Source organism: Octopus sinensis, unplaced genomic scaffold (assembly GCF_006345805.1).
Source record: "Octopus sinensis unplaced genomic scaffold, ASM634580v1 Contig19210, whole genome shotgun sequence".
NCBI lineage: Eukaryota > Metazoa > Mollusca > Cephalopoda > Octopoda > Octopodidae > Octopus > Octopus sinensis.
Genome location: NW_021836237.1, coordinates 7,501 through 21,112, shown reverse-complemented (window position 1 = coordinate 21,112; position 13,612 = coordinate 7,501). Strand labels below are relative to the sequence as shown.

At 41.7% G+C, this 13,612-nt stretch overlaps 1 protein-coding gene across 1 annotated transcript in view; it reads left to right on the top strand.

The window, feature by feature from the left end:
• Positions 1 to 893: 893 nt before the first annotated feature.
• The window catches only part of LOC115232054 (fibropellin-1-like), a gene marked incomplete at both ends in the record, with an annotated part of 19,705 nt that continues 6,986 nt past the window's right edge, over positions 894 to 13,612 (top strand). The window contains 4 exons of the mRNA XM_029801932.2: positions 894 to 1,071; positions 4,135 to 4,257; positions 10,124 to 10,365; positions 12,074 to 12,667. Of these exons, the coding sequence (XP_029657792.2) occupies positions 894 to 1,071; positions 4,135 to 4,257; positions 10,124 to 10,365; positions 12,074 to 12,667 (1,137 nt within the window). The remainder of the gene's footprint in view (positions 1,072 to 4,134; positions 4,258 to 10,123; positions 10,366 to 12,073; positions 12,668 to 13,612) is intronic.

Below are 13,612 nucleotides of genomic sequence, written 5' to 3'. Positions count from 1 at the left end.
TGCCAGACGGGGCTGGCATATATATAAAATTATATTACATTTTCCTTTTGATTTGCCTAATAGTTGTTTTATCTCTAATTTAATATATATATATATGTATGTATATCAAAAATAAATTAAAAACAGAACACAAAGGATATTGCGGTACACATGTTTCAAGCTTTATAAACAATCTGTTATTACATCAGTGTATTATTGATAGAAAAGATGGTTTAAAGCTCTCTTCAGCCACAAACATTGTTGGCCCAAAGATTACATCACAATATAACTCTTTTACTTGTTTCAGTCATTTGAGTGTGGCCATGCTGGAGCACCGCCTTTAGTTGAGCAAATCGACCCCAGGACTTACTCTTTGTAAGCCTAGTTACTTATTCTATCGGTCTCTTTTGCCGAATCACTAAGTGACGGGGGACATAAACACACCAGCATTGGTTGTCAAGCAATGCTAGGGGGACAAAGATAGACACACAAACACACACATACATATATATATATATATGTGGCTGTGTGGTAAGTAGCTTGCTAACCAACCACATGGTTCCGGGTTCAGTCCCACTGCGTGGCACCTTGGGCAAGTGTCTTCTACTATAGCCTTGGGCCGACCAAATCCTTGTGAGTGGATTTGGTAGACAGAAACTGAAAGAAGCCCGTCGTATATATGTATATATATATGTGTGCGTGTGTGTTTGTGTGCCTGTGTTTGTCCCCCTAGCATTGATTGACAACCGATGCTGGTGCGTTTACGTCCCCGTGACTTAGCGGTTCGGCAAAAGAGACCGATAGAATAAGTACTAGGCTTGCAAAGAATAAGTCCTGGGGTCAAATTGCTCGACTAAAGGCAGTGCTCCAGCATGGCCGCAGTCAAATGACTGAAACAAGTAAAGGAGTAAAAGAGTAACTTGTACATCAATTTAACGCCTGTTCTTCCCGTTGTTTCCAGGTTGGTCGCCAGCATCACCTCCTATTGTGACCCGGACTACTATGGACCCTCGTGTGATGTCTACTGCAAAGCAAAGAGGGGCGACAATTTCTATTGTGACACAAAGACCGGGGAGAAGAAATGTTATGAAGGTGAGTGTGTTTGCTTTTGGTGTGGCGGCAGTGGTGGTGTGGGTGGGGCTGCAGGCTGCTGGTATCATGGTGGTGGTGGTGGTGGTGTGGGTGGGGCTGCGGCTGCATGGTTGGTATTTCATGGTTGGTGGTGTGGTGGTGTGGGTGGGGCTGCTGGTATTGTTGTGGTGGTGTGGGTGGGGCTGCTGGTATTATGGTGGTGGTGTTGGTGGTGGGGGGGATGGGGGATGGGGGGGGTTGCAGGCTGCTGGTATTGTGGTGGTGGTGGTGGGATGGTTGTGATTATGGGGTGTTGATGGTGTTGGAGGAGATTACGGGGTGGTGGTGGTGGAGTGGTGATTATGCGGTGGTGGTGGGGTTGGTGGTGGTGGTGGGGTTGGTGGTGGTGGTGGGGTTGGTGGTGGTGGTGGGGTTGTTGTTGTTGTTGTTAAGCAACAAGATGGATGAGGGTGATTAAGGTGATGGTCGAGGGCTTAGGGGCGAGAGACCCCAGATCTTGGAAAAAAAAACTTTGGTCCTCTTGTTGTAGTCGAGGGATCTTTGTTGACGCCCGACACCACTGGGAGGTGGCCCCTCGAAGTCGGGGGGGGGGGAATGGGGATCTCCAGGTCCAAATTCTTGGATGGCTGTTGTTGTTGGTGGTGGTGGTGGTGGCAGCAGCAGGGGTGGTGCTGGTGTTGTGGTGGTGGTGGGATGGTGTTGGTGGTGGTGGCGTTGCAGGCTGCTGGTATTGTGGTGGTGGTGGTGGGGTTGTTGTTGTTGTTAAGCAACAAGATGGATGAGGGTGATTAGGTGATGGTCTCAATCGAAGGAGAGGGTCTTTCTCCCTCCGGATTGTGGATCCGTGGAATAAGCTGCCGGGCGAGATAGTGAAGATGGACGACCGCTCGGTTCAAAGTCTCCCTTGACCAGAAATGGCCTGAACTCTTTGTATGACCACCCTCCTTATACATAACTCCCTGTCCCCCTACATGGCCTTGCTTTATGCTTTGTGAGCCAAAAAATAAACTTAACTTACCTTAACTTACCTGTACAGCTAAGTGCTTTATAAATGCAAGACTGATGGTAAATGACCATAAGAAATGACCTTCTAAATATAAATATAGGCATAGGGGTGGCTGTGTGGTAAGACGCTCGACCTTTATTCTCTATAGAGGGGCTTTCTCTGTCCGGGTTGCGGTTCCGTGGAATAAGCTGCCGGACGAGATAGTGAAGATGCCGACGACTGCTCGGTTCAAAGTCTCTCTTGACCAGAAATAGCCTGAACTCTTTGTATGACCACCACCCTGTACATAACTCCCTGTCCCCCTACATGGCCTTGCTTTTGCTTATTGAGCCAATAAAAATTGAATTGAATAGAATATATATATATATAAAGCTCTATCTGCGACGATTTCATCTCAATCGAAGGAGAGGGGCTTTCTCCGTCCGGGTTGCAGATCTGTGGAATAAGCTGCCGGACGAGATGGTGAAGATGCCGACGACTGCTCGGTTCAAAGTCTCTCTTGACCAGAAATGGCCTGAACTCTTTACATGAAACACACCCTGTACATAACTCCCTGTCCCCCTACATGGCCTTGCTTTATGCTTTGTGAGCCAAAAAATAAACTTAACTTACCTTAACTTACCTGTACAGCTAAGTGCTTTATAAATGCAAGACTGATGGTAAATGACCATAAGAAATGACCTTCTAAATATAAATATAGGCATAGGGGTGGCTGTGTGGTAAGACGCTCGACCTTTATTCTCTATAGAGGGGCTTTCTCTGTCCGGGTTGCGGTTCCGTGGAATAAGCTGCCGGACGAGATAGTGAAGATGCCGACGACCTGCTCGGTTCAAAGTCTCTCTGACCAGAAATAGCCTGAACTCTTTGTATGACCACCACCCTGTACATAACTCCTGTCCCCCTACATGGCCTGCTTTTGCTTATTGAGCCAATAAAAATTGAATTGAATAGAATATATATATATATAAAGCTCTATCTGCGACGATTTCATCTCAATCGAAGGAGAGGGGCTTTCTCCGTCCGGGTTGCAGATCTGTGGAATAAGCTGCCGGACGAGATGGTGAAGATGCCGACGACTGCTCGGTTCAAAGTCTCTCTTGACCAGAAATGGCCTGAACTCTTTACATGAACACCACCCTGTACATAACTCCATGTCCCCCTACATGGCCTTGCTTTTGCTTTTTGAGCCAATAAAAATTGAATTGAATATATATATATATATATTTCGAAACATGCTAGAGTCGAACTAGTGACAGCTGATGAAGGGGATTTTTCCCTGTGTAGTATGTCCTATTCTCTGTTTTTCTGTTGTAAAAAAATGGTTTTTCCGTTTTCGTTTCTCGTTGAGTTCTACGTCTAGTTGTGGTGTCCTGTACTCACGTATATATATTTATATATGCATGTATATATATATGTAGATGTATGTATGCATATATATTTTTATTTATTACACTATATATATACATATATATATATATAAAGCTCTATCTACGACGATTTCATCTCAATCGAAGGAGAGGTGCTTTCTCCGTCCGGGTTGCGGATCCGTGGAATAAGCTGCCAGACGACCGCTCAGTTCAAAGTCTCTCTTGACCAGAAATGGCCTGAACTCTTTGCATGAACACCCTCCCTGTACATAACTCCATGTGCCCCTACATGGCCTTGCTTTTGCTTTTTGAGCCAATAAAAATTGAATTGAATTGAATTGAATATATATATATATATCTATATATATATATATATATATAAGCTCTATCTACGACGATTTCATCTCAATCGAAAGAGAGGGGCTTTCTCCGTCTGGGTTGCGGATCTGTGGCATAAGCTGCCGGACAAGATAGTGAAGATGCCGACGACCGCTCGGTTCAAGGTCTCCCTTGACCACAAATGGCCTGAACTCTTTGCATGACCACCCTCCCTGTACATAAATCCCTGTCCCCCTACATAGCCTAGCTTTTTGCTTTTTGAGCCAAAAAATTAACTTAACTTACCTCAACTTACCTGTCTGTTTTTGTTTAGTCGTTAAGTAAAATCTTACTCTCTCTTGATGTTAATAGGCTGGACGTCTGCAGATTGCCTGGCCAGTGTGGATGACTGTGTGTCCCATAAATGTGAGAACTATGCCACCTGTGTGGACGAACACAAGGGCTACATATGTGTTTGTCCGAAAGGGTATACAGGTGAGTAGTAAGGTTTTTTTTTTTCTTTTTCCTTTTTGTCACCTGGAATCTAATATCAAGTGTTGTGTTGTACACACATACGGAAGCACACACGTATGCAAGTAGAAATGTACACAAGCACACACATACACAAACACACACATACACATACACAAACACACACACACACACACACACACACAAGCACACACACACACACAAACACACACACACACACAAGCACACACACACACAAACACACACACACAAACACACACACACACACACACAAACACACACACACACAAACACACACACACACACAAGCACACACACACACAAACACACACACACACAAACACACACACACACACAAGCACACACACACACAAACACACACACACACAAACACACAGACACACACATACACACACACACACGTTGTATACATTCGCTGCTTTCTTCCAAGGAATCTAATGCTCTTAGCTTAGTTTTTCCTTGGGGCAGGCTTCTTTCAGTTTCCGTCTACCAAATCCCCTTTGGTCAACCTAGACTGTAGTAGAAAACACCTGCTCAAAGCGCCACACAGTGGGACTGAACCCAGAACCATGCGGTTGGGGAGCCAGCTTCTTATTTCTTTACTACCCACAAGGGGCTAAACACAGAGGGGACAAACAAGGACAGACAAAGGGATTAAGTCGATTATATCGACCCCAGTGCGTAGCTGGTACTTAATTTATTGACCCCGAAAGGATGAAAGACAAAGTCGACCTCGGCGGAATTTGAACTCAGAACCTAACGGCAGACGAAATACCTATTTCTTTACTACCCACAAGGGGCTAAACACAGAGAGGACAAACACGGACAGACAACGGATTAAGTCGATTACATCGACCTCAGTGCGTAGCTGGTACTTATTTAATCGACCCCGAAAGGATGAAAGACAAAGTCGACCTCGGCGGAATTTGAACTCAGAACGTAAAGACAGACGAAATACCTATTTCTTTACTACCCACAAGGGGCTAAACACAGAGGGGACAAACAAGGACAGACACACGGATTAAGTCGATTACATCGACCTCAGTGCGTAGCTGGTACTTATTTAATCGACCCCGAAAGGATGAAAGACAAAGTCGACCTCGGCGGAATTTGAACTCAGAACGTAACGGCAGACGAAATACCGCTAAGCATTTCGCCCGGCGTGCTAACGTTTCTGCCAGCTCACCGCTTCTTACCACACAGCCACTTCTGTACCTACAAGTCCATCCTTGCAGATGGAGTGGCCGCTGGCGGCCCTACTGCTGCCGCCGCCGCCGCGGGTGCTGTTTCTGTTCCGTCACCGTTATTAAGTACACTTTGCCGGGTACCTTAATGATTTTCTAAAGTCCAAGGGAAATAACTTTGACAAAAACTTGTCTGAGATACGAATTATGTCCCTTGGACTACAACGGCCAAATCTTTCCTTTTTTTCCCTTTTTTTTATTTTTTCTTTTTACTTGTTTCAGTCATATGACTGCGGCCATGCTGGAGCACCGCCTTAAGTCGAGCAAATCGACCCCGGGACTTATTCTTTGTAAGCCCAGTACTTATTCAATCGGTCTCTTTTGCCGAACCGCTAAGTTTACTCTTTTTACTTGCTTCAGTCATTTGACTGCGGCCATGCTGGAGCACCGCCTTTAATCGAGCAACTCGACCCCAGGACTTATTCTTTGTAAGCCCAGTACTTATTCTATCGGTCTCTTTTGCCGAACGGTTATTTGACGGGGACGTAAACACACCAGCATCGGTTGTCAAGCAATGCTAGGGGGACAAACACAGACACACAAACACACATACATATATATATATATATACATATATACGACAGGCTTCTTTCAGTTTCCGTCTACCAAATCCACTCACAAGGCATTGGTCGGCCCGGGGCTATAGCAGAAGACACTTGCCCAAGGTGCCACGCAGTGGAACTGAACCCGGAACCATGTGGTTTGTAACCAAGCCACTTACCACTATTTATTTATTTATTTATTTATTTAATTATTTACTTATTTAATTACTTATTTAATTGCAGCATGGAAGGTGTTTGTAAGCCATTTAAGAAACACACAAAAACCGTTAGATTCACTCCAACATTTAAATTTAAATTTGCCCATATATTTTCGTCGCTTTGAGACTGCAACCTGTTTACTGACAAAATTCTGTGCTGCATTGATGCGACGTAAATATTTTGGCAAAAATTATTTACATGAAAAAGGTGCTTTTTTTCTATGAAAATCCCTATTTTTTAAAGATTTTTTGACTGCTGTGTCGCCATTTTTCGGTGTATTTCAACCAGAAAAATGTTCACTTAAAGAGAATAACAAGCTACATAATGCAACATTTTTACTTTTCAAAAATTCCAATTCTAAAGGGTCGAAACAAACCCGAACAACTCCGGGTGATAATGCTAGTAATCTCTATATCTAAAGCTGAAGTTGTCTGTGTATGGCAGGTTTGGTAGCCTTCAACTAACACTATCTCCTTCGAGACCTTGCAGTGCAAGTTGATAGAAGAAGGTTTGCTTTGCCTTCTGTAGAAGAAAAAATTTTAATCGGACCATGTTAACACCAAAAATTATTTACATCAAAAAGGTGCTTTTTCTCTATGAAAATCCCTATTTTTTACAATTTTTTGACTGTTGTGTCATCATTTTTCAGTGTATTTCAAACAGAAAAAATGTTCACTTAAAGAGAATAACAAGCTACATAATGCAAAATTTTTACTTTCCAAAAATTCCAATTCTAAAGGGTCGAAACAAACCCGAGCAATGCCGGGCGATACTGCTAGTTATATATATAAATGTATGTATGTATGTATGTATGTATGTATGTATGTATGTGTGTATGTATGTGTGTGTGTGTATGTATGTATGTATGTATGTGTGTGTGTGTATGTATGTATGTATGTATGTGTGTGTGTATGTATGTATGTGTGTATGTTTGTATGTATGTATGTATGTATGTATGTATGTATGTATGTATGTATGTATGTATGTATGTATGTGTGTATGTATGTGTGTGTGTGTATGTATGTATGTATGTATGTGTGTGTGTGTATGTATGTATGTATGTATGTATGTGTGTGTGTATGTATGTATATATATATATATGCATATATGTATGAATGTATGTATGTATGTATGAATGTATGTATGAATGTATGTATGTATGTGTGTATGTATATAGGCGCGGACATGGCTGTGTGGTTAGGGAGCTTGCTTCCTAACTACATGGTTTCGGGTTCAGTCCCACTGCGTGGCACTTCGGGTAGGTGTCTTCCACTATAGCCCCGAGCTGACCGGAGCTTTGTGATTGAATTCGGTAGGTGGAAGTTACTGCCGTGTGTGTATATGTGCGTGTAGGTGCTTGTGCCTCTCCCAAAGAGAGAGAGGGGTGTGTATGTATGTATTGTATGTATTATGGTATGTATGTATTGTATGTATTATGGTATGTATGTATGTATGAATGCATGTATGTATGTATGTATGAATATATGAATGTATGTATGTTTGTATGTATGTATGTATGAATGTATGTATCTATGTATGTATGTATGTATGTATGTATGTATGTATGTATGTATGTTTGTATGTATGTATGTATGAATGTATGTATGTATGTATGTATGTATGTGTGTGTATGTATGTATGTATGAATGTATGTATCTATGTATGTATGTATGTATGTATGAATGTATGTTTGAGGACCTCTTGAGAATCAACGGCCATCCAATAAATGTTAGTACGGGTATGTAGAAATTCCGGGGTGGTGTCCGGCGTGCTGAAAGACCACTGGGAGTGAGGCACCCCTCAGCTTTTGTTAAAGCATGTCTCCAGGAGAAGGTCACTCTGATATAAAACCAGATATGCAGGGAATGGCATTGAACATTTTGGGGATCTTTGGTTTGTGCTAGAGATCACGGCGCTCCCACATCCCTGAGCCTGCAACTCATATTGGCACCAGACATCTTGCTCCGGCTTATCTCTGGATAATGTCAATAGAGTGGAGAGGGTCTGTGAGGTGTTGTGCAAGCCTTATTGGACCTAAAACTCTGCACAGGCATTGCCAACCTTTCTTTTTCTTTTTTCTTTTTTCTATATATAGGCGCAGGAGTGGCCGTGTGGTAAGTAGCTTGCTAACCTACCACATGGTTCCGGGTTCAGTCCCACTGCGTGGCATCTTGGGCAAGTGTCTTCTACTATAGCCCCAGGCCGACCAATGCCTTGTGAGTGGATCTGGTAACGGAAACTGAAAGAAGCCCATCGTATATATGTATATAAATATATATATATAGGCACGGGAGTGGCTGTGTGGTAAGTAGCTTGCTAACCTACCACATGGTTCCGGGTTCAGTCCCACTGCGTGGCATCTTGGGCAAGTGTCTTCTGCTATAGCCCCGGGCCGACCAATGCCTTGTGAGTGGAATTGGTAGACGGAAACTGAAAGAAGCCTGTCGTATATATATATATATATAGGCGCAGGAGTGGCTGTGTGGTAAGTAGCTTGCTAACCAACCACATGGTTCCGGGTTCAGTCCCACTGCGTGGCATCTTGGGCAAGTGTCTTCTACTATAGCCCCAGGCCGACCAATGCCTTGTGAGTGGATCTGGTAACGGAAACTGAAAGAAGCCCATCGTATATATGTATATAAATATATATATATAGGCCCGGGAGTGGCTGTGTGGTAAGTAGCTTGCTAAACTACCACATGGTTCGGGTTCAGTCCCACTGCGTGGCATCTTGGGCAAGTGTCTTCTGCTATAGCCCCGGGCCGACCAATGCCTTGTGAGTGGATTTGTAGACGGAAACTGAAAGAAGCCTGTCGTATATATGTATATATATATGTATGTGTGTGTGTTGTCTGTGTTTGTCCCCCTAGCTTGCTTGACAACCGATGCTGGTGTGTTCACGTTCCCGTCACTTAGCGGTCGGCAAAAAAAGAGACCGATAGAATAGTACTGGGTTACAAAGAATAAGTCCCGGGGTCGATTTGCTTCGACTAAAGGCGGTGCTCCAGCATGGCCGCATTCAAATGACTGAAACAAGTAAAAGAGAAAAGAGAAAGAGATATCTATCTTATTGCCGACCATGTATGTATGTATGTATGTATGTATGTATGTATGTATGTTTGTATGTATGTATGTTTGTATGTATGAATGTATGTATGTATGTATGTATGTATGTATGTATGTTTGTATGTATGAATGTATGTATGTATGTATGTGTTTGTATGTATGTATGAATGTATGTATGTATGTATGAATGTATGTATGTATGTATGTATGTATGTATGTGTTTATGTATGAGTGTATGTATGTATGTATGAGTGTATGTATGTATGTGTGTATGTATGTGTGTATGTGTATGTGTGTATGTGTGTATGTATGTTTGTATGTATGTATGTGTGTATGTATGTGTGTATGTGTATGTGTGTATGTGTGTATGTATGTATGTATGTATGTATGTATGAGTGTATGTATGTATGTGTGTATGTATGTGTGTATGTGTATGTGTGTATGTGTGTATGTATGTTTGTATGTATGTGTGTATGTTTGTATGTGTGTACGTATGTATGAATGTATGTATGTAAAAAAAATTTTTTAAATGTATGTATATATGTATGTATGTGTGTATGTATGTATGTATGTATGTGTGTATGTATGTATGTATGTATGTGTGTATGTATGTATGTATGTATGTATGTATGTGTGTATGTATGTATGTATGTGTGTATGTATGTATGTATGTATGTATATATGTACGTATGTATAGACAGATAGATAGATATAAATGTGTATGTATATGTATGTATATCTATGTAATCCCTTTTTTTCCTTTTCCCATTGCCACAGGTCAGTTTTGTGAAACCGAAATATTAGAATGCTTATCTGACCCCTGTACCAACAATGGGACATGCATTGATGGCCGTGGAACATTCCATTGCAACTGTACGGAGGGGTGGACAGGAACCACCTGTGAGAGCAGCATCGATGACTGCCAGCCGCATCCCTGTCAGAACAACGCCACCTGCATTGATCAACACATGGGTTACCTCTGTGAATGTATGGATGGCTGGGCGGGACAGGATTGTGAGGTGAGATGCGCTCTTTATTGTTTTGAGAATATAAATAATCCCGTCATTGAAATCTCAAAGTTACGAGATAATCCATGATTAATTCAAAACAAAATTAATAAATAAACATTACATTTACTTTAGTACGTTTAAATATTTGTTGTGCAAGATTTTTTATGTGAAGTCGTGTGTTGAAACAGATATTGTTATATTTCGGAATGGTCATTTTGCCAGTTTAGCCAATAAAAACACACGCTCTATATATTTGATGTTTTTTTGCTTCAGTGTTATTTATTTTTTACATTAATCTTAATCTTATTTCGGCCAGAGTTCTTTCGTCACACTCCTGTGACCGCATCAGTGGTCCTTTGCTTTCTTCTTGCTTATTTGTGTGGCTCTCCTTACTAACCATCAGAAAGAAGAAAACAAAGGACCACTGATGCAGTCACAGGAGTGTGACGAAAGAACTCTGGCCGAAATAAGATTAAGATTAATGTAAAAAATAAATAACACTGAAGCAAAAAAACATCAAATATATAGAGCGTGTGTTTTTATTGGCTAAACTGGCAAAATGACCATTCCGAAATATAACAACATTTACTTTGCTTTTACTTTTACTTGTTTCAGTCATTTGACTGTGGCCATGCTGGAGCACCGCCTTTAGTCGAGCAAATCGACCCCAGGACTTATTCTTTGTAAGCCTAGTACTTATTCTATCGGTCTCTTTTGCCGAACCGCTAAGTTTACTCTTTTACTTGTTTCAGTCATTTGACTGCGGCCAATGCTGGAGCACCGCCTTTAGTCGAGCAAATCGACCCCGGGACTTATTCTTAGGAGCCCCAGTAGTACTATTCTATCGGTCTCTTTTGCCGAACCGCTAAGTTTACTCTTTTACTTGTTTCAGTCATTTGACTGCGGCCATGCTGGAGCACCGCCTTAGTCGAGCAAATCGACCCCGGGACTTATTCTTAGGAAGCCCAGTACTTATTCTATCGGTCTCTTTTGCCGAACCGCTAAGTTTACTCTTTTACTTGTTTCAGTCAGTTGACTGTGGCCATGCTGGAGCACCGCCTTTAGTCGAGCAAATCGACCCCGGGACTTATTCTTTGTAAGCCCAGTACTTATTCTATCGGTCTCTTTTTGGCGAACCGCTAAGTGAAGGGGACGTAAACACACCAGCATCGGTTGTCAAGCGATGTTGGGGTGACAAACACAGACACACAAACACACACATATATATATACATACATATATACGACAGGCTTCTTTCAGTTTCCGTCTACCAAATCCACTCACATGGCATTCGTCGGCCCAGGGCTATAGCAGAAGACACTTGCCCAAGGTGCCACGCAGTGGAACTGAACCCGGAACCATGTGGTTGGTTAGGCAAGCTACTTACCACACAGCCACTCTGCACCTATATATATTATATATATATATATATTATATATATATATATATATATATTATATATATATATATATATATATATATATATTATATATATATATATATATATATATATATACATATATACGACTGGCTTCTTTCAATTTCCGTCTACCAAATCCACTCACAAGGTTTTGGTCGGCTTGAGGCTATAGTAGAAGACAGTTGCCCAAGGTGCCATGCAGTGGGGACTGAACCCGGAACCATGTGGTTGGTAAACAAGCTACTTACCACACAGCCACTCCCGTGCCTATATGTTTCTTCTTTTTTTTTATTGCAGATTGATATCAATGAGTGCAGTAGCAATCCATGTGTTGGCACGGCCACATGTGTCGACCAGCTGGCTTATTTCAAATGCATCTGTGCGACCGGTTATACAGGAGAATTATGCCAGGTACAGATCAACGAATGCCTTGACTCCTTCGACAACCCGTGCGAATACAACTCCACATGTCACGACACAGACGGCAGCTACACATGTGAATGCGCCGCCGGTTACACAGGCCAGAACTGCGAAACGAACATCAACGAATGTGCGACGGCTGTGTGTCGGAACGGGGCCATCTGCCTGGATTTCGTCAATGACTTCAAGTGCGTCTGTGTCCACGGTTGGACGGGCCCGACTTGCAGCGAGCGAGACCTCTGCTTGGACAATGAGTGCAGCGAAAATTCCACCTGCATAGAGCGGCACGATCAATACGAATGTGTGTGCTCCATCGGGTGGGGTGGCCCGTTGTGTGACATGAAGATGATACCCTGTGTTCTGAACGCCTGCTCAAATAACGGGACCTGTTACCAAGAAGACCCTCAACTAAACAGTCAGGGACATTTCACATGCATTTGCCCTGAAGATTGGACAGGGCCCACCTGTGAGGTAAGTATCATCTTTAGTTCTCTGGTGTCTGTTTCCTTCAATCTTTAGTCATCTATCTCATATTATATCATCTATCTCCTTCATCTTAATTCTGTCTTTAGTCTTAAGTCGTCTATATTCTTTCGTCTATCATCAGTCTTTTATCATCTACTGCCCTCTCTTTTGTTCTCTGGTGTCTGTTTCCTTCAATCTTTAGTCATCACTTTTTATCCTTTATTAGTTCTGTCTTTAGTCTTTTGTTGTATTCTTCTGGTTTTTTTATCTTCAATCTTCTTTCTATTGTCTTTTGTCATGTTCCTGTTTTTGTCATCTATCATCTACCTTTTGTCTCTTTTCATCTACCTTCTGTCTTTTGCCATCTATCATCTATCATCTGTCTTTCATCGTCTATCCTTTGTCATCTGTTTCAGTCTTTTATCATCTATCTCCTTCATCAAAATTCTGTCTTTTGTCATCAATCATCTATCTTCTGTCATGAAAATTCTGTCTTTTGTCTGACATCATTTATCTTCTGTCATCTATCTCCTTCATCCTAATTCTGTCTTTAGTCTTAAGTCATCTATATTCTTTCGTTTATCATCAATCTTTTATCATCTACTGCCATCTCTTTTCTCTTTGTCATCTATCTGGTATTTTCCATATTTTGTCAGCTATCACCTATCTTCTGTTTGTTTTTACCATCAGTCTTTTGTCATTTGTCTTCTGTCTTATGTCATCTGTCTTCTATCCTTTTGTCACCTGTCTTTTGACATATGTCTTCCAGTATTTTTTTTTGTCACCAATCTTTTATCTTCCATCTTTTGTCATCAATCTTTTATCTTCCATCTTTTGTCACCAATCTTTTATCTTCCATCTTTTGTCACCAATCTTTTATCTTCCATCTTTTGTCATCAATCTTTTATCTTCCATCTTTTGTCACCAATCTTTTATCTTCCATCTTTTGTC